Genomic DNA, 20,034 nt, shown 5'->3' with positions numbered 1-20,034 from the left:
TGGGAGGCTAAGGTGGGTGGATCACAAGGTTGAGAGATCAAGACATCCTGGCCAACATGGTGAAACCCCGTCTTTACTAAATATACAAAAATTAGCTGCACGTGGTGGCATGCACCTGTAGTACCAGCTACTTGGGAGGCTGAGGCAGGAGAATCACTTGAACACGAGAGGCGGAGGTTGCAGTGAGCCGAGATTGCACCATTGCACTGCAGCCTGGTGACAGAACGAGACTCTGTCTCAAAAAAAAAAAGTATTTTAAATAGAAAAAGTAACCTCCAACATTTCGGCTTGTGTTTCCTCCCAGTCGTTTCCACCTGCTTCACATGACACAGACCAGCCTCAAGACAAGCCCCCAGACTGGTTCACAAGCTACCTGGAGACAGTGAGTGTTCTCTCTGGCTTGGGTTTTAACTGCAGTGTTGGGACAGGTGGAATGTGGAAGAAATAGAAAACCGAACCCAGATGGCTGCTGCCTCTGGTACAGGTCGGTAGCTTATAATTTCCAAACTTACAGCAGTTCCAGTCAAGAAAGCTGTAACCTTTGCAATGAAGTGTCAGAAAAAGAGGGAGTCTAATTCTAAGCATGTAAGGGAGAGGAACAAATTTCTGCTTGAGAAGAAGTTAGAAATTTACTTATCAAAAGGATTTTTGATATTTTCTTTGAACCATTTTAGCTGTGGAAGGAACAGACCCTTTGCTATGTTTCGTGTCTATTCAGTAGCAGTTGTTTATTGTGTTTTTGTATTATCACCTTTTGCTCCATATTCTAGTTCAGAGAACAAGTGGTTAAAGAAACGGTTGAGAAGCTTGAACAGAAATTACATGAGAAGCTTGTCCTCCAGAACCCATCCTTGGGTTCTTGTCCTTCAGAAGTCTCAATTCCTACTTCAGAGGAAACATTGTTTTTACCAGAAAACCAGTTCAGCTGGCATATTGCTTGCAACAACTGCCAAAGAAGGATTGTTGGTGTCCGCTACCAGTGTAGGTAAGCAGTTGCTTGGAAGTAGCTAGCTAGTGTTAGACCTAAGAGCATTTACCTTCCTGGCTTTCTGATTAGGTTAAGGGATATTGGTTGTACCCTGTTTCTGAGCATTAGATGTCATAGCTGTGAGTTGGAAGCACAAGCTTATCTTCACCCACATGCTTTGTGGGTTGTAACCATTCAGATTGTTGAATTCAGATGTGCATTTGAATTAGCAAAGCCAGGCAAAATTCTGTTCCCCTGAACAGACACAATTAGATCACTAAGGGTAGTTGCTCGGTTGTTCCAAATGCCTTTTTTTGTTTGTTTTTATTTGTTTGGTGACAGGGTCTCACTCAGTCACCCAGGCTGGAGTACAGAGTGCAATCACCGTTCACTGCAGCCTCACCCTCCCAGGCTCGGACAGTCCTCCCACTTCAGCCTCCCAAGTAGCTGGGACCACAGGCATAGGCTACCATGCCTGCCTAATATTTTTTTTAATTATTTTTTTAGAGATGGGGTCTCCCTATGTTGCCCAGGCTGGTTTCAAACTCCTGGACTCAAGTGATCCTCATCTCCAGAGCCTCCCAAAGTGCTGGGATTACAGGCATGAGCCACTGTGCCTGGCCCCATATACTTTCATATCTTACCTTCCTCCCTTAGGTTTTCCTTTAAAATGGGTATGAGTTAAGTGTTATTATCCTCATTTTATTAATGAAGAAAATTGAGGCATGGCATAGTTAAATGACGTGTTCAGGTTATCAGCTAGTTGGTACTGGAGCAAATGTAGAAGTCTGGTCTTATATCTCCCTACCCTGGGTACTTCCTATTATGCCACTGTGTACTGTGCCATTCTTTCCCCACAGCCTATGCCCATCCTACAATATCTGTGAAGATTGTGAAGCAGGGCCATATGGCCATGACACTAACCACGTCCTGCTGAAGTTACGGAAACCTGTTGTGAGTTCCTCTGAACCATTCTGTCACTCAAAGTACTCTACTCCTCGTCTTCCTGCTGCTCTGGAACAAGTCAGGTAAAACCCTATACATGGAGATGCTTATTTTCTGATTAACTTCTTGATTCTGGTGACAAGGTGTGGATCACAAAACTATAGATAATCTCCTTAGTTGCACTCATTTTCAGTTGATGTGCAGAAATGAAGACAGTTATCCAAAGTTAATGAAATAGAAATTAAGAAACTAAAGTAGGTTGGGCACAATGTCCCATAACTGTTATCTCAACAAGTTGAGGGGCTAGGGTGGGAGATTGCTTGAAGCCAAATATTTGAGACCAGCCTAGGCAATATAGCAAGATTCCCCCTCTAAAAAAAATTTTAAAAATTAGCCAGGCATGGTGGTGCATCCCTATAGTTTCAGCTACTTGGGAGGCTGAGGTGAGCAGATCACTTGAGCCCAGGAATATGAGGTGGAAGGGAACCATAATTATACCACTTCATACTAGCCTGCATGACTGAGTGAGACCCTGACTCTAAAACAATAAAAGAAACTAAAAGCTGACACTAGTGGAGATTGTAATTGGCTCCACAAAGCTTCAGAATTTATTTGTGACTTTCTTTTAAGACTTGCTTTTATTATCTCACAGGCTCCAGAAACAGGTTGACAAGAACTTTCTTAAAGCAGAAAAGCAAAGGTTGCGAGCTGAGAAGAAACAACGTAAAGCAGAGGTCAAGGAACTTAAAAAGCAGCTTAAGCTCCATAGGAAAATTCACCTATGGAATTCAATCCATGGACTCCAGAGCCCCAAGTCTCCTTTAGGCCGACCTGAAAGCTTGCTCCAGTCTAATACCCTGATGTAAGCCCAGGGCTGGGGTGGGAGCCAAAACTTTAGGCCCAGCTCTCTGAAACTGGAACTTCAGCCAACTTCTGTCTTATTCATTGGCAGCCCCGTAACACTCAAATCCTTAAAACTTCCAATTCTCTGGTCTTAGTATTATTAAAGGGTGGTTCGGTAGTTATTTTTGACACTTGTTTTGTTTCCTTCTTCAGAAAGATAGAAACCACTAAATTTCAGAATGGTGGGGTCCCTCTCTTCATTGGAGGCAATCTGGAATTGAAGCAAAAGGAACAAGTGTTTTAAAACCTGACTCTCGCCGGGCGCGGTGGCTCACGCCTGTAATCCCAGTACTTTGGGAGGCTGAGATGGGTGGATCATGAGGTCAGGAGTTCAAGACCAGCCTGGCCAAGGTGCTGAAACCCCATCTCTACTAAAAATACAAAAATTAGCCAGGCTTGGTGCCTTGCACCTGTAATCTCAGCTACTTGGGAATCTCTTGAACCTGGGGAATCTCATGAACCTGGGGAATCTCTTCAACCTGGGTAATAGAGGTTGCAGTGAGCTGAGATTGCACCACTGCACTCCAGCCTAGGCAACAGAGTAAGACTCGGGCTCAAAAAAAAAAAAAAAGCCTTAGTCTCTAGGTGTTGTATTTATAGGCCCTTTTAATTATACTTGCCATGACTTTTTAAGCTCAGGAGTCGGACCTATCCTCTGTTTTGTTTTATTATTTTAAATTTGTCAGAAAATTTATTGTTTCTAATACATGATCCTATACTAATATTAGTATTATTTTTAGGGCAAATGGGTTAGTACATTTTCAAGAGTCATAGTCAGACTCTCAAGGCAGTGTGGGATATTCAGAAGCCTTCGCACCCAGTGGCAAGTGATTAAGCATCTGAATTTCTATTCAGGCTCCCTTTGCAGCCCTGTACCCCAGTTATGCCAATGCTCAGTGCAGCATTTGTAGATGAGAATTTGCCTGATGGGACTCACCTTCAGCCAGGAACCAAGTTTATCAAACACTGGAGGATGAAAAATACAGGAAATGTAAAGTGGAGTGCAGACACAAAGGTAATTTTTCCCACAAAATGTGAAGATGAAGTGATTTGAAGTGGCAGAGTGCTCAGCTGACAAGCTTGCTTTCTCTTCTCACTGTTCTTTTTAGCTCAAGTTCATGTGGGGAAACCTGACTTTGGCTTCCACAGAAAAGAAGGATGTTTTGGTTCCCTGCCTCAAGGCTGGCCATGTGGGAGTTGTATCTGTGGAGTTCATTGCCCCAGCCTTGGAGGGAACGTATACTTCCCATTGGCGTCTTTCTCACAAAGGCCAGCAATTTGGGCCTCGGATCTGGTGCAGTATCATAGTGGATCCTTTCCCCTCCGAAGACAGCCCTGATAACACTGAAAAGAGCATGATCAGCTCAAGCAAAGCGGATGATCTCACCTGCCAGCAAGAGGTGAGTATTGATTGGCAGTCTTTGGCCCAGTATCCCAATCATAGAGAGGAGGTGGCTAAAACTAAAAGAACCCACTCATAGCTGGTAGTTCTAGAAACCATGAAAGATTAGCTTCTCCCCTCCCCCCAACACATGTCTATGCTGTTATTTGGCCTCTTCTTTAGGGTGTTTTAGTGTGTTTAGGATCTTGCTGCAGGCAGTCCCTGAATACTTTTGTACCTCTTTGTAATGCTGCATGGTCACCCTGTCGGCTGCACAAGAGAAAGAGGGGTGGCTGGCCTGGCCTGTGGAGCTGCTGAACTGATAGCTTTACTCCTTAACATCCATGTCTCCTAAAATACCCTGTATGTGTTCCCTAAATACTAATGAAGTCTTGGTCTGGTTGCTACTTAGTGCACAGGTTTTTAATGCAATTTCTCTGTACTAGTGGGGCAGAGTGTTTACTGCTTAAAGTTACCCAATTTTAATGTTCTGGTTTTCACTAATTATAGTTAATGTAAGTTGTCATTAGGGGAGGCTGGGTGAATGTGAATTCTCTCTGCTGTTTTTGCAACTTTTCTATAACTGTAAAATTATATCAAAAACATTTCTAAAGTTTTTTTAAATATAGAGGTACAGCAGCATTTTTATATTTGGGGGCATTGTCAGCCTGCCTCTTCAGTTTTGTTGAAGGCCTAAAATTTGTCTCAATGGTTTGTCTCTATAGGAAGCTTTTCTTCTGGCTAAAGAAGAAATACAGCTTGGTGAAGTGACTGAGCAGACAGAAGGGACAGCAGCCTGCATCCCACAGAAGGCAAAAAATGTTGCCAGTGAGAGGGAACTCTACATCCCATCTGTGGATCTTCTGACTGCCCAGGTGGAAGATTCAGCACTTTGAAGGGCAAGGGACAGAGGGAGAGAGCACAGGAGAGGAGAAGGTGGTAGAGTCATAGGTGGTAATGAGGAAATCAGAGATATGCCCACTGTGATCCAGTCAGATGTATTTAATGGAAAGGAGATGACCCATGGAACCAAGTTTGTAAACTAGATGTTTCCTCTTCAAATTGGGAACTCAATCCTGTACTTCCCCAAAAACTCCCTTTAATTTCCTCTTCACTTCAGCCTGATTCTCCTTCACACCTGCTGCATATTCTCTTTCCTGCCATTTGGTTATTTCAATGTCTAATTCCTATTTAACTCTTCTTGTTTTCATTTGACTGAGGAGAGGCATGAATTTGAACAAAGTTAAATCCCAGACGATGTGGAAACGGTCTATAGGTCCCATCTAGACATGGCTCCAGCTGCACTGCAAACAGCCTAACATTGCCTGTCTTTTTTTATAGGACCTGCTATCCTTTGAGCTGTTGGATATAAACATTGTTCAAGAGTTGGAGAGAGTGCCCCACAACACCCCTGTGGGTAAGAATGTCACTCATTTCATCTTGTTCATCTTACTGATAGCACAAAAGTACCATAGCCTAGACACTGGTAGTGTTTTATTCTGAAGACATGGAAAGGATTTCTCCCACAGTAAGACAGTAAAGCAGCAATCATGGATCTGTGTTCCTTCTTTCCTGTCCTTTGTCAAAAGCAACAATATGCTAGGCACAGTGGCTCGTCCCTATAATCTCAGCACTTTGGGAGGCCAAGGTGGGAGGATCACTTGAGGCCAGGGTTTGAGACCAGCCTGGGCAACATGGTGAAACCCCCATCTCTACAAAAATTATTTTTAAAAATTAGCTGGGCATGGCCAGCCACAGTGGCTCACGCCTGTAATCCCAGCACTTTGGGAGGCCAAAGCGGGTGGATCATCTGAGGTCGGGAGTTCGAAACCAGCCTGACCAACATGGAAAAACCCTGTGTCTACTAAAAATACAAAATTAGCCAGGCATGGTGGTACATGCCTGTAATCCCAACTATTCGGGATTGAACCTGGAAGGCGGAGGTTGCTGTGAGCCAGGATCATGCCATTGCATTCCAGCCTGGGCAACAAGAGCAAACCTCCATCTCAAAAAAAAAAAAAAATTAGCTGGGCATGGTGGCCTGCTCCTGTGGTCTCAGCTACCGGGGAGATTGAAGTGGGAGGATCACTTGAGCCCAGGAGACAGAGGTTGCAGTGAGCCAAGATTGCACCACTGCTCTCCAGCCTAGACGACAGAGTGAAACCCCATCTCAAAAAAAAAAAAAAAAAAAGCAATAATACAAGTCTGTGCAAGGCTTTTCCACCATAAAGGGATCCTCTTTTTTTTCTGTAGATATTTGTGTTCTTTTGTTCCTTTATATTCATGGTTTTGTGTCTTGGCCACAGCTTTCCAGGCCAGATAACTGTCCTGCATTGATTGATCTGAGATACTTGGATACCTATTGGTCTGGAAATTTTTTTTGACAGACCTCAAAGCATATCTGGGTTTATTTTAGCCCTGCAGGAGGCAAGAAGCCTACAAACTGCTACTTCTGGACACTGACTATTGATGATATGATGCTTTCTCTCGATTGATGGCTCTCCTGTCTTCATTCTCCAGATATGACTCCCTGCATGTCTCCTCTGCCACATGACAGTCCTTTAATTGAGAAGCCAGGCTTGGGGCAGATACAGGAAGAGAATGAAGGGGCAGGATTTAAAGCACTTCCTGGTAAGGGATTAAATATTTGTAAAGTATTTGCATCCTCCCTTTCCATGCCATACTCTATTTTACAGCTATTCCCTACTAACTTTACCTTAGCATGTAAATGGGCTTTCTTTCTGTAGCATCTCATGTTTTGAAGTCTCCTCACCTTCACATGGTACAGATAGCAGCTATTCCTTGGTTTAGTTTTAGCATGGGTAATGACTGGTGAATGTTCCTCAGCACCTTAAACATCAAATGCAGACAAGGTTTATGTGTCTTTCAGATTCTGTGGTGTCAGTAAAGAGGAAGGCTGAGAACATTGTTTCTGTGGAGGAAGCAGAAGAAGACCTGAGTGGGACCCAGTTTGTGTGTGAGACAGTAATCCGATCCCTTACCTTGGATGCTGCACCAGATCACAACCCTCCTTACAGACAGAAGTCCTTGCAGAGTGAGTGTCCTTGCATTTCCCCCACCTAGCTGGTTGCCACCTAAGTTGTGACTGCCAGACTTGACTAGTTAGATGTGCTCTTCTTCACTGAGAGTGAAGGGAGAGTGATCTTTGTCAGAAATTCTGATTTGTTTGTATCTTTAGACTCTACATATGCTACCTGACTGTTCTAATTAGAACATCAGGAGCAAAGAAGCCACCATACTCATTTCTCCATTTTCTCAGGGGCAGAATTACAGCTGGATTCCACAGTGGAACAGCAGCCAGTTGTGCTGCCTGGATTCTGCAGTAAGGAATCTTCCTGTAATCTGACAGAGCTCCTTAGCAGAGGCCCCTATGGGTAGGTGAGTTGTCTGCTTTCTCCAAGGGCAGCAGTCGAAGAAACAGTGGGTAGAAAGATGCAGGAGTACCAAACAGTTTCTCAAGGTTAAATTCTGCTGTAAATAACTTTAAAACAGAAACTTGTAGATAAGAGATAGATAAACCAAAGCATATATTTTAAGAAGTATCAACAAATTCAAATGTAGTACATCAAAATAATAATGGAGAATCTCTTTATTATAATGAAATTTGACTATATCTTTAAATATTATCTTTATTCTTTACAAAGATGATGTAGTCATGGGAGAAACTGGCAAATCATGGTTGAGAGGGTAAAAAAGGATATAAAAAAGCTACCCAGGCCAGGTGTGGTGCCTCACTTTTGCTTAAAGTATATATGTATATCTTATATATTTTTTCCACATGTGTACAAGTACATAACAGAAAGGTCTGGAAAGACAATACCAATATGTTCACAGCTATTATTCTGATAGGATTCATAGGGTGTTTTTTTTTTTGTTTTTTTTTTAAGATAAGGTCTCATTCTCATGCCCAGGCTGAAGTGCAAGTGGCAAGATTACGGCTCATTGCAGCCACAACCTCACTGAAGTGATCCCCCCACCTCAGTCTCCCAAGTAGCTGGGACCACAGGCACATGCCATCACACTGAGCTAACTTTTTGTTGTTGGTAGGGATGGGATTTTGCCATGTTGCCCAAGCTGGTCCTAAACTCCTGAGCTTAAGCAGTTTGCCCGCCTTGGCCTCCCAGAGTGCTGGGATTATAGGTGTTAAGGCACCACACCTGGCCTGGGTAGCTTTTTTATATCCTTTTTTACCCTCTCAACCATGATTTGCCAGTTTCTCCCATGACTACATCATCTTTGTAAAGAAGAGGAGGAGAATAATAATATAATCCTACAATACTCACCTCCTAACTTTTTCTCTTTTTATAGCACTGTTAGCTAGTATATCAGTTTTGGTTTAAACTCTACCTCAGTATATTAACCATCACATGAAAAGGAAAAGGGGAGGGATGGAGCCGCCTCCTTTTAAGATTCATAGAGCTTCTTGGAAGCCTGGGTGTTTCTGCCTACCTTCTTTCTGTGAGCTTTGATTCTAATTCATTTCGCATAGCCTTCAAACTTAGAATATGGTCATGGTTCCAGCATCAGGCCTTCCCTCTAGTTCTTCCCTTTCCTCTGGCTTTCATGATTCTAGCTTATGCTCCACCGGGCTTTACCAAGTAAGGATAGTACTTAGGGCTGCTTTTAGCTTCTACCTGAAAATTGGTTACTTTCATCCTTTAGTGAAATTTGCCTTGCCTGAAGAAGGACCACTTGGAAATGAGAGGGAGGAGATTGTCCATATCGCTGAGGAAGAAGTCGTGGTGGAGGAGGAGGAGGAAGAGGAGGAGGATGAGCTCAAAGATGAAGTTCAGAGTCAATCCTCTGCTTCCTCAGAGGATTACATCATCATCCTGCCTGAGTGCTTTGATACCAGCCGCCCCCTGGGGGATTCCATGTACAGCTCTGCGCTCTCACAGCCAGGCCTGGAGCGAGGTGCTGAAGGCGAGCCTGGGGTTGAGGCTGGGCAGGAACCAGCTGAGGCTGGGGAGAGACTCCCTGGAGGGGAGAACGAGCCACAGGAGCACAGCATAAATGACATCCTCATGACCTCACAGACTCTGGAAACAGTGACCCTAATGCCAGAGGTAGTGGAGCTTCCACCACCACTGCCCAGGTACCACTCACATCCCCCTCAGCTGGGGTGTTCTTCAGAGGTGAAATAAAGAGTGAGAGGAACCAACCTGATCTCAAAACCTGTTTTTTCTTCAGTATGGGAAGAGACTGTTTTCCATAGTAAAGTCTGAATTTAGATGAATAAAAGTCCTATTTCCCAGTATTTGTGGATTCTGGATTTAAAGAAATATTCATTTTAGTTGGCCTTAAATTATCTGAGTATAGTCTGTCTACTTATATTTTGATTACTGAGAGCTGGCTGTATTTTTTTTTTTTTTGAGACAGGGTGTTGCCCAGGTTGGAGTGCACTCTGTTGCCCAGGCTGGAGTGCAATGGCACAATCTTGGTTTACTGTAATCTCTGCCTCTGAGGCTCAAGCAGTCCTCCCATCCCAGCCTCCTGAGTAGCTGAGACTAAAGGCACGGGCTACCACACCCAGCTAATTTTTGTATTTATCATAGAAGTGGGGTTTTGCCATATTGCCCAGGCTGGTCTTGAACTCCTGGCCTCAAGCAGTCCACCCACCTGAGTCTCCCAGAATGCTGGGATTATAGGTGTGAGCCACCATGCCTGGCTGAGAGCCAGTGTTTTTTTTTTTTTTGGTTTTGTTTTTTTTTTTTGTCTCACATGGTCACCCAGGCTGGAGTGCGATGACATGATCTCAGCTCACTGCAACCTCCGCCTCCCAGGTTCAAGTGATTCTCCTGCCTCAGCCTCCTGACCACCACACCTGGCTAATTTTTTGTATTTTAATAGAGACAAGGTTTCACCATGTTGGCCGGGTTGGTTTTGAACTCCTAATCTCAGGTGATCCACCCGCCTCGGCCTTCCAAAGTGCTTGGATTACAGGTGTGAGCCACCACACCTGGCCCGAAGAGCCAGTTTTTAAACACAAACATCCCTGTACCTTCCCTCGTTTTATTGTCTCTTCAGTAAAGGCAGCAGAAACTCAACCGAGTTTTTGAGATGGAGCAAAACTCCACTGCAAAAAAACAGCCATAATTAGGAAGTTAAATCCATTATGGGAAAAAACACTAAAAAACCAAACAGTACTCTGGTTTCTCTTCAAATTGTATAAATCTTTTGCCTTTTACTAAATATTTCTGTAGAGAGGAAAAATTCTGAGTCTTAATCCAATTTTTTGAGGCCCTATTTCTATGGGGCTGATTAAAAAAAAAAAAATTATTTTTAATTCTTTGGTGAATCTCTCTGAATCATTCTTGTCTCCTAATAGTAGGGAAAATGCTGAAGCCTTGACTAAACATAAACTGTCTCCCCAAAAGCTAGACATTTCCATTATTGTCACCAATTGATGTAGGTGGAGACATGACCAGACTGAAGCCAACATTTCCAGCTTGGCTGTGGCTGCATAGGAAAATGGGGTAGAATGTAGCTCTTAACAATGGAACCCTAAATCCAGACATGTGATCTGGATCAGAAATATGAAGCCTCTAGAGAATTTGGCACTGCTGTGCTGTGTTTACTATTTCTCCACTGTTGCCATAAGTGCCTTTTCAATTTACTTTCCATATTGTGTCTTTCTGAAAGGAGCCCTCCCTGTGTACATCATCATGGTTCCCCAGGAATGGATTTACCTGTTACCATACCAGAAGCTTCTTCAGTCCCTGATCAGATCAGAGGAGGTAATGATCAGCCTGAGCTTTTTCTTTTTCTCTGCTCCTGTCTAATGGAAACCAGGTATAAATAGGCTCTCTCTCTTCCTGATTCTTGGCGGTTTTTAGAAACTTGCCTTTCACTCTCTCCATGCTCCTCCTGCATACCTTTACTTCTATTCTCTGGCTGACTATATTGTTAGATCTCTTAGAGGTAGTGGAAAGAACACAGGCTTTGGAGCCATACCAATCTAGGTTCCAGCTCCATCTCCACTTTTCCTGACTAGCAGTTCAGCAGGTTTATAATGGCTGTGAGTCTGTTTCCTTACTACAAAATATATCAGTTTGTTAGGATTACAGAGTTAATTTTTCTGATTGAATTAACAGTCATCTTGCATTACAATTCTGGACAGTTTCTCCTTATCACTTAAGCTACCCTTAAAACTTCCCAAATACTTAAAAAAAAAAAAGACTTCAAACACTGTGATCAGATTGCCACCTGCCTCAATCAGAGCCTTGCTGTGAGTTAGGAAACACTAGGTGCTTATGGATGCTGCATCTAACCAACAGCTCTTTTGCTTTTAGAGCCCAGAGGCTCATCAGGACTTATAAACAGCAGACAGAAGAGCTATGACCACTCAAGGTAACAACCTTGTGCAGTCTCTTTTTCAGAAGCAGGTGGATATCCCAGTATTGCTTCTGCTTAAAAGAGCCTCTCACAGCATGTACCCATCTTCAGAGAGCAGAGAAGGGGAGCCCTCATCTCATTCCTTCTTGTTCTTATTTCTTCTAAACCCTTTGAGCAACACTGAACAAAGGGCTAAAGCTGATGTTTAAGAGTGTTCTATTTGGGAGGCTGAGGCGGGTGGATCACCTGAGGTCAGGAGTTCGAGACTAGCCTGGTCAACACAGCAACACCCATCTCTACTAAAAATGCAAAAATTAGCTGGGCGTGGTGGCAGGCGCCTGTAATCCCAGCTACTTGGGAGGCTGAGGTGGGAGAATTGCTTGAACCCAGGAAGCGGAGGTTGCAGTGAGCCAAGATCATGCCATTGCACTCCAGCCTGGCCAACGAGCGAAACTCCATCTCAAAAAAAAAAGAAAAAAGAGTGTTCTGTGTTCCAGACAAGAAAGGAATGCCCCCAAATTTACCTCACCCTTAGCACCAGGGGAGAAGACAGAAAGGTTACACCCAGTATACATCTAGTAATTTTTTCTTAGACATACCTGCTTCTCTGCTCCCACTCACATTAGAAGTGTCCAGAAAAATCACATTTCCTTTGCAAGGTGTTTTCTCTGAGAGAATAATTGAGCAAACTGCAGATATCCTGGAGTGCCCTTGATCACATTAATTTTCAGCTAGGAGTGAGAGCCGTCATGGTTACCAGAGTGTTATGTTTCCTACAGTGCCCATATCTTGCACCAGTAGAGCTGGGCCCTCCATCAAACCACGATCTGTAGCTATAAAGGTGATAGGAAAGCAATCATGTTCTCTTTTTACATCTGATTTTTTTCTTTTGAGGAAATCTTATTTTCTTCTGAGGATTACAGCCCAGATTATCTTGTAAAAAGGTAATGATTTGTGTTTATTTGGGGGGATAATTGGTTTCTTCTACAGGCATCACCATGGGAGCAGCATTGCTGGAGGACTGGTGAAGGGGGCTTTGTCTGTTGCTGCCTCTGCATACAAGGCCCTATTTGCTGGGCCACCAGTCACTGCACAGGTCAGTGTGTGTGTGTGTGTTTTATTTTCCTGAATCTCAACTCCAGGTCACCAGTGAAAGTGGTGGCATCTGTCTGGGTTGAAGAGTAACATGGCATTGTGGAAAGGGCATAGGCTTTAGATTTAGTCTTTAGTTAACACACAACACAACTCTGCCACTTTCTAACTATACAACTCTAGCCATGTTACTTAAGGGAAGAAAAGAGAAGAACCTATTGTTGATCATCTATTAATATTTTCTATAGAGAGAAGCTATTCCAGGTGTTGGCACCATAGCATGAATAAAACACTGGTTCTTGGCCAGTTATGGTGGTTCTCACCTGTAATCCTGGCACTTTGGGAGGCCAAGGTGGGAGGATTGCTTGAGCCCAGGAGTTTGAGACCAGTCTGGGCAACATAGTGAGACCCTTGTCTCTACAAAAAATTTAAAAATTAGGCTGGGCACAGTGGCTCACGCCTGTAATCCCAGCACTTTGGGAGGCCAAGGCAGGTGGATCATGAGGTCAAGAGATTGAGACCATCCTGGCCAACTCGGTGAAACCCCATCTCCACTGAAAGTACAAAAAAATTAGTTGGATGTGGTGGCGCGCGCCTGTAGTCCCAGCTACTCAGGAGGCTGAGGCAGGAAAATTGCTTGAACCTAGGGGGCAGAGGTTGCAGTGAGCAAAGATCACGCCACTACACTCCAGCTTGGCAACAGAGCAAGACTCTGTATCAAAAAAAAAAAAAAAAAAATTTAAAAATTAGGTAAGTATGATGGCATGCACCTATAGTCCCAGCTACTTGGGAAGCTAAGGTGGGAGGATCCCTTGAGCCCAGGAGATTGAGGCTGTAGTGAGCCATGATGGAGCCACTGCACTCCAGCTTGGGTGACAGAGCAAGACCCTGTCTCAAAAAACAAAAAAGACACTAAATCTTGCCCAAAAACTATGGGAAACAAGTAAGATGCACAGATACTTAAAGTACATAGTAAGATACTATGCCAGTGCCATTAGACAGATGTGACACTTCAGCCCGGTGTGCCCAAGTAAGGCTTTCTGGTAGCTGATGCCTGAACTGAGTCCTAAAGGACAGAGTAAGTGTTCATCAGTAAAGAGGGCTAGAAAGGGCATTGTAGACAGAGTAGCCAGTAAAAACGACTTGGAAATGTGAGCATGGAGTGTGAATCTGGTCTGAGGAGAAAAGGAAGAAGAAAAAAGACTAGCTGGGCTGGGTGGCTCACACCTATAATCCCAGCATATTGAGAGGCCAAGGTGGGTGGATTATTTGCATCCAGGAGTTCAAGACCAGTTTTGGCAACAGGGCAAAACCCAGTCTCTACTAAAATACAAAATATTAGCTAGGTATGGTGGTGTATGCCTGTGCTCCCAGCTTCTCAGGCAGCCAAGGAGGTAGAATCGCTCTAGCCCGGGAGGCAGAGGTTGCAATGAGCCGAGATCAAACCACTGAACTCCAGTATAGGCGACAGAGTGAGACCCTGTCTCAAAAAAAAGAAAAAGAAAAAAAGACCAAATAGGTAGGCAGGATGTTGTGTTATGAGGTTTGGATTTTATTTTAAGGCTAATAGGAGCGATGGAAAGGTTTCAAGGTAGTGATTAACATGATTAGATTGGTTCTTAGTAAGATCATCTGCTACATTGTGGAGGCTGGTAGAGGCAGTAAAGAAATGCAGCCGAGCGCAGTGGGTCACGCCTGTAATCCCAGCACTTTGGGAGGTCGAGACTGGTGGATCACAAGGTCAGGAGTTTGAGACCAGTTTGGCCAATATGGTGAAACCCCATCTCTACTAAAAATACAAAAATTAGCCTGGCGTGGTGGTGCATGCCTGTGATCCCAGCTACTCAGGAGGCTGAGGCAGAGAAGAATTGCTTGAACCCGGGAGGCAGAAGTTGCAGTGAGCTGAGATTGCCCCACTGCACTCCAGCCTGGGTGACAGAGACAGAGCAAGACTCTGTCTCTAAGGAAAAAAAAGGGAAATCCTTGTATTGGCGGAAAGAAGGGTAGAAAAGATAATTAAGAGATGGAAATGACATAACTTTGAGATAATAATTAAATGACTAAAAAGAAGTCAAGGATAGGCCAGGCACAGTGGCTCACGTCTATAATTTCAGCACTTTGGGAGGCCAAGGTAGGCAGATCATTGAGCTCAGGAGTTTGAGACCAGCCTGGGCAACATAGTGAAACCCTATCTCTACAAAAAATACCAAAAAATTAGCCAGACATGGTGGTGCACACCTGTAGTCCCAGCTACTTGGGAGGCTTAGGTGGGAAAATAGCTTGTGCCCCAGAGGCAGAGGTTGCAGTGAGCTAAGATCATGCCACTGCACTCCAACCTGGGTAACCAAGCCAGACACGGTCTTCGGTGGGGTGGGAAATCAAGGATAAATTCCAAGTTTCTGGCTTAGGCAATGTTTAAATACCATTCTGGCTTAGTACTACTCATTAAGATAGGATATGCTGGAAAGGATGTATTTGAGCAAAAGAAGAGAATTAGGTTAGTTTTGTTGAATACTGTTGAGTTTGCAGCATATCCAGGTAAAGGTAAAGATGTCCAGAGTGCAGTTGGATATACAGTTGTCCCTTAGTATCTATGAGGGATTGGCTCCAGGACCCCTATATCCATAGATGCTTAAGTCCCTTATAAAACCAGGATAGTACTTGCATGTAACCTAGCACATCTTTAGAGACAGGGTCTTACTCTGTCATCCATGCTGGAGTGCAGTAACTAGATTGTAGCTCACTGTAGCCTAGAACTCTTGGGTTCAAGCAATCCTCTCACCTCAGCCTCTTGAGTAGCAGTGACTACAGGTGGGCAGCACCATGCCTGGCAAGTTTTTTGTGTGTTTGTTTAGTTGGTTGGTTGGTTTTATTTTTTTTGAGACAGAGTTTCACTCTTGTTACCCAGGCTGGAGTACAATGGCATGATCTCGGCTCACTGCAACCTCCACCTCCTGGCTTCAAGCAATTCTCCTGCCTCAGCCTCCCAAGTAGCTGGGATTACAGGCATGCACCACCACGCCCAACTAATTTTTTGTATTTTCAGTAGAGACAGGGTTTCTCCGTGTTGGCCAGGCTGGTCTCGAACTCTCAACTTCAGGAGATCTGCCTGTCTCAGCCTCCCAGATTGCTGGGATTACAGGCATGAGCCACTGCACCCATCCACCTGGCTAGTTTCTTTTTTTTTTTTTTTTTAATATTTTAATCCGAGTCATGGCACCAAAAAAAATAAAATAAAATACTGTTGAAGAGATGGGGTTTCACTATGTTGCCCAAGGGCAACTAATTCCTGGCCTCAAGCAGTCCTCCCACTTCAGCCTCCAAAGTGCTAGGATTACAGGCTTGAGCCACTACATCCAGTGCATCTCTCATGCTTCAGATCACCTCTACATTACTTACAGTACCCAATGCAATGTAAATGCTATGTAAAGAATTGTTTGTCAATACTGTATTGTTCAGGGAATAATGACAAAAAAGTCTGTACATGTTCCTTTTTTTCCCCAAATATTTTCAACCCTTAGTTGATTGGTCCATAGATAAGGAACCCACAGATATGGCAGGCCAACTGTATCCATCCAGATTATAAGGGAGGGATTTGGCCTGGTGATAGAAGCTTAAAGAGTCACTTGTCGGCCGGGCGCAGTGGCTCACGCCTGTAATGCCAGCACTTTGGGAGGCCGAGGCGGGCGGATCACGAGGTCAAGAGATCGAGACCATCCTGGTCAACATGGTGAAACCCTGTCTCTACTGAAAATACAAAAAATTAGCTGGGCATGGTGGCGCATGCCTGTAATCCCAGCTACTCAGGAGGCTGAGGCAGGAGAATTGCCTGAACCCAGGAGGCGGAGGTTGCGGTGAGCCGAGATCGCGCCATTGCACTCCAGCCTGGGTAATAAGAGTGAAACTCTGTCAAAAAAAAAAAAAAAAAAAAAGAGTCACTTGTCTAGAGATTATAGCAGGAACCATCTGATGGGATGAGGTGATCCAGGAATAATGGGGAAAGCAAGAAGCAACCTTTAAGGATCAGGAAAAAAATACTCTGGAAGAAAACTGAGAACTAGGAGGAAAATGAAGAGAGAGTTCTATGCTGGAACTTAGGGAAGGGTGTTTTAATAAGGGGGACATGGCTACAGAGAGATGTGAACAGGTGGTGAGGAATTTGAGTGTGCAAGTATGCCACACTTTCAAATAGCTAGGCTACAACAGGCAGAAGCTAGTATACATAAGACAAGAGGAAACATTTTTAAAGATGAGTGAGACTTTAGAGATGGGCAAGCCAGTAGTGAAAGAGGTTAATAATAAAGATGAGAGACAGATTGGAGATGAAAGGAAGATTTCTGAAATAGTGAGAGGTAATAAGATACAAAGCAAGGTACATTCTATTAACCTGGAAAAGAGGATGGATAATCTATTCTAAAATAAGAAGGTAGAAGGGAACAGTGGAATCAGGTGTGAGGGAAACACCAGACCGTGCTCAACATGTTTGCATACTCTTCTCATCTTTACATACTTTCTCAACAACACTGCAAAGTAGGAGGTTTGATATATCTTCAGTTCATAAAGGAATCGATAGCACAGTTGGTAAGTAAATGATATATTAGGGTTTGAGTCTAAGCATGTCTGCCTCCAAAGTTTAAATAATCTTTCTGCTGCACAGCTTCATCATCCCCAGTCTGTGAAATTGGGACAATAACAGAACAGAAGCCAGGTGAGGTGACTCACATCTATCCCAGCATTTGGGGAGGCCAGAGTTCGAGGATCACTTGAGCCCAGAAGTTTAAGACCAGCCTGGGCAACATAGTGAGACCTCATCTCTAGTAAAAATTTAAAAATTATCCGGGTGTGATAAGGCAGACCAGTGGTCCCAGCTAGTCAGAAGGTTCAGGTAGGAGGATCACTTGAGCCCAGGAGGCTGAGGCTGCAGTGAACTGTGTTAACAGCTCTGCACTCTAGCCTGGGGAACAAAGGTTTTTTGAAACCTGGTCTCAAAAAACAAACAAAAAAAGCATTGTTAGGAGGATTTAGGAAGGTAATGCTTCTACTACAGGGCTTGAATGAATGTTAACTTCCTCTTACCTATTCTTTTGGAGGAGAAAAACTCAAAGTCCCAGTTTGTAATTTCCCAAGCTTTTTTTTTTTTTGTCCAGCTCCTCTGCATGTATGACAAAATTTCCCATACCATCTTTCAGTAACACTCATTTTGCTCATACTTTCCTCATCATCACAATTACCTTTATGTTCACAAGGTCTCCGGGCCTTGCTGTCATTCCTTCATTTGGCCAAAAAATGCTTCTTCCTGAAAGTCCCCCATGAAGCATTCTCCTAGTACTAACTACAGTTTATTAGCTCCCCAGTTTCCCTTTTCTCCTCCTTCAAGTACACACATACGTAATCTAAGACAGGGCCTTCCTAGTCCGAACCGTTGGTGTCAAGTACACAGGAGTGCCACAGCCTTGCATCTAATTACCTAACACTTTGAATAAATCTGGAAAGACTAGTATGCTTACAAGATGATAAAAATGTTTAAAATAAACATTTAAATTATACAGAATTTTTTTTTCTTTTGCTTTTCTTGTCTCTGCACAGCCATTAGTTTCTGAAGATCAGACAGCAGCCCTGATGGCCCATCTCTTTGAAATGGGATTCTGTGACAGGCAGCTGAACCTACGGCTGCTGAAGAAACATAATTACAACATCCTGCAGGTTGTGACAGAACTTCTTCAGATCAACAACAATGACTGGTACAGCCAGCGTTATTGAGGAGTGACCTTGAATTAAATAATTGCCTGCTGCTCAGAGATAATCTTTATTCTGTCATTGAGGTTAAGCCCTTGCTTATTTTTCATCTGATGAGTCTGTACAGAGCACATCATCGAGTTACCAAGACAATACGTGTTACAGTATTTGGGGGAGCAAATCAAAGACCAGAACTTAAATTTTTACTTTAGACATCGGATGAATAGAATAGTAGGAAGACAGTTTTGATTTGGATAAAACACCTTTATTTTAGTGCATCGACAAGTGTAACTTCAAGTTCGTATAGAACCATTTTTCTTTCTGCTTTTATTGAAGTTGGGTATTTTTCTTTGGTTAATGTGGATTTTTTATGGGAGTAACTGTTAATTGTCAGGTTTTGAAAGAAATTAACCTTGGAAATTGTTTTCAAGAATTATTCTCATAATTTCTGTAATCCACCCCAAGCTTCATAGTTATTTGGCATTGAAATAACACCCAGAGCATAATAGAAATGTTGTTACTCTTCCTTTCTCAAGGAGAAAGTAATTTTCCTGCAAGACTTAATAACTGGCACTATTGCTAAAAGACTCCATGGTGCATTCAAGAGTATCCAACTTTCAGGGATCTCTGCATTTCAGTGAGAGGAGGAAGAGTGTGCTGATTAACCCACCAGCACCTATTGAGCAATGTCTATTATAGTAATTCTGCATACAGTTTTATTTAAGGGAAGAAAATTTAGGTAGTGTGAAATATTTTGCTAACCTTATAGAAAAGGAAAAAAATCCTATTATTTAAAGGGAAAAATAAATGTAACAGTTACCTTTTTTCTTAATGTCAGGGCAGATCTTATTTTACAGTACAGTGGGAGAAATAGAAACGTGAAAAGCAAAAGGCAGGCTCCTAAATTAATGTCAGTAAAGTTCAGGGTGGGCAAATGAGTGTGTATGAGGTATAGGAAATGCTGATGACTTCTTTAATGCATGAAGTCCACTCAGAGGTATCTAGCCCTAGAAAGCCTAGAACAGGAAGAGGCAGCTGGTGTTCTGCAGAACTTAGACGGGGGCAAAGTTGCTGAAAAAGTTTTGGTTTAACCCCAAGATAAGTGGGACAGAGCTTGTCCAGGGTCCCAAGTTCTCACTCTGTTTACAGAAGGGAGTTGGTGAAGGAGGAGGTAACAAAAAATGCTAAACATTTTATCCATGAAAATGACTTCCAGAAAAGGAAGAATCAACCCCAGACCGAAGGCGGGAAAGATAATTAAAATAGTATTATCTAACCTGGTTGGTATTTGTAATGAATGGTGATTTTAATTAGTCATTAGCCATAATGATGTTTATTTACAGTATAACTCCTGAATGCTACTTAAATAAACCAGGATTAAAACTGCTCACGCCTGTAATCCCAGCACTTTGGGAGGCCGAGGCGGGTGAAACACGAGGTCAAGAGATCGAGACCATCCTGGTCAACATGGTGAAACCCCATCTCTACTAAAAATACAAAAAATTAGCTGGGCATGGTGGCGCGTGCCTGTAATCCCACCTATTCAGGAGGCTGAGGCCGGAGAATTGCCTGAACCCAGGAGGCGGAGGTTGCGGTGAGCGGAGATCGCGCCATTGCACTCCAGCCTGGGTAACAAGAGCGAAACTCCGGCTTA

At 43.3% G+C, this 20,034-nt stretch overlaps 1 protein-coding gene and 1 non-coding gene across 3 annotated transcripts in view; both read left to right on the top strand.

Annotated features, from left to right (window-relative positions):
• The window catches only part of NBR1 (NBR1 autophagy cargo receptor), a 35,920-nt gene extending 16,154 nt beyond the window's left edge, over nucleotides 1-19,766 (top strand). For both annotated transcript variants that reach the window (XM_064369468.1, XM_064369467.1), the window contains 15 exons: nucleotides 305-382; nucleotides 771-985; nucleotides 1,828-1,995; nucleotides 2,565-2,774; nucleotides 3,671-3,830; nucleotides 3,925-4,215; nucleotides 4,922-5,071; nucleotides 5,538-5,613; nucleotides 6,717-6,827; nucleotides 7,087-7,251; nucleotides 8,880-9,312; nucleotides 10,860-10,954; nucleotides 11,510-11,567; nucleotides 12,543-12,648; nucleotides 18,231-19,766. In XM_064369468.1, coding sequence (XP_064225538.1) covers nucleotides 305-382; nucleotides 771-985; nucleotides 1,828-1,995; nucleotides 2,565-2,774; nucleotides 3,671-3,830; nucleotides 3,925-4,215; nucleotides 4,922-5,071; nucleotides 5,538-5,613; nucleotides 6,717-6,827; nucleotides 7,087-7,251; nucleotides 8,880-9,312; nucleotides 10,860-10,954; nucleotides 11,510-11,567; nucleotides 12,543-12,648; nucleotides 18,231-18,404 — 2,490 coding nt within the window. In that variant the 3' untranslated portion in view covers nucleotides 18,405-19,766. The remainder of the gene's footprint in view (nucleotides 1-304; nucleotides 383-770; nucleotides 986-1,827; nucleotides 1,996-2,564; nucleotides 2,775-3,670; nucleotides 3,831-3,924; nucleotides 4,216-4,921; nucleotides 5,072-5,537; nucleotides 5,614-6,716; nucleotides 6,828-7,086; nucleotides 7,252-8,879; nucleotides 9,313-10,859; nucleotides 10,955-11,509; nucleotides 11,568-12,542; nucleotides 12,649-18,230) is intronic.
• On the top strand, nucleotides 10,361-10,476 carry LOC135271767 (U5 spliceosomal RNA). Its single transcript, XR_010339895.1, has one exon. It is a non-coding gene; the product is annotated as a U5 spliceosomal RNA (small nuclear RNA).
• Nucleotides 19,767-20,034: the final 268 nt, after the last annotated feature.

Source organism: Aotus nancymaae, unplaced genomic scaffold (assembly GCF_030222135.1).
Source record: "Aotus nancymaae isolate 86718 unplaced genomic scaffold, 86718_ANA_hifiasm-v0.15.2.pri h1tg000089l, whole genome shotgun sequence".
Lineage (NCBI taxonomy): Eukaryota > Metazoa > Chordata > Mammalia > Primates > Aotidae > Aotus > Aotus nancymaae.
Note: the sequence above shows the minus strand (reverse complement) of the source record. Positions and strands in the feature narration are given on the sequence as shown.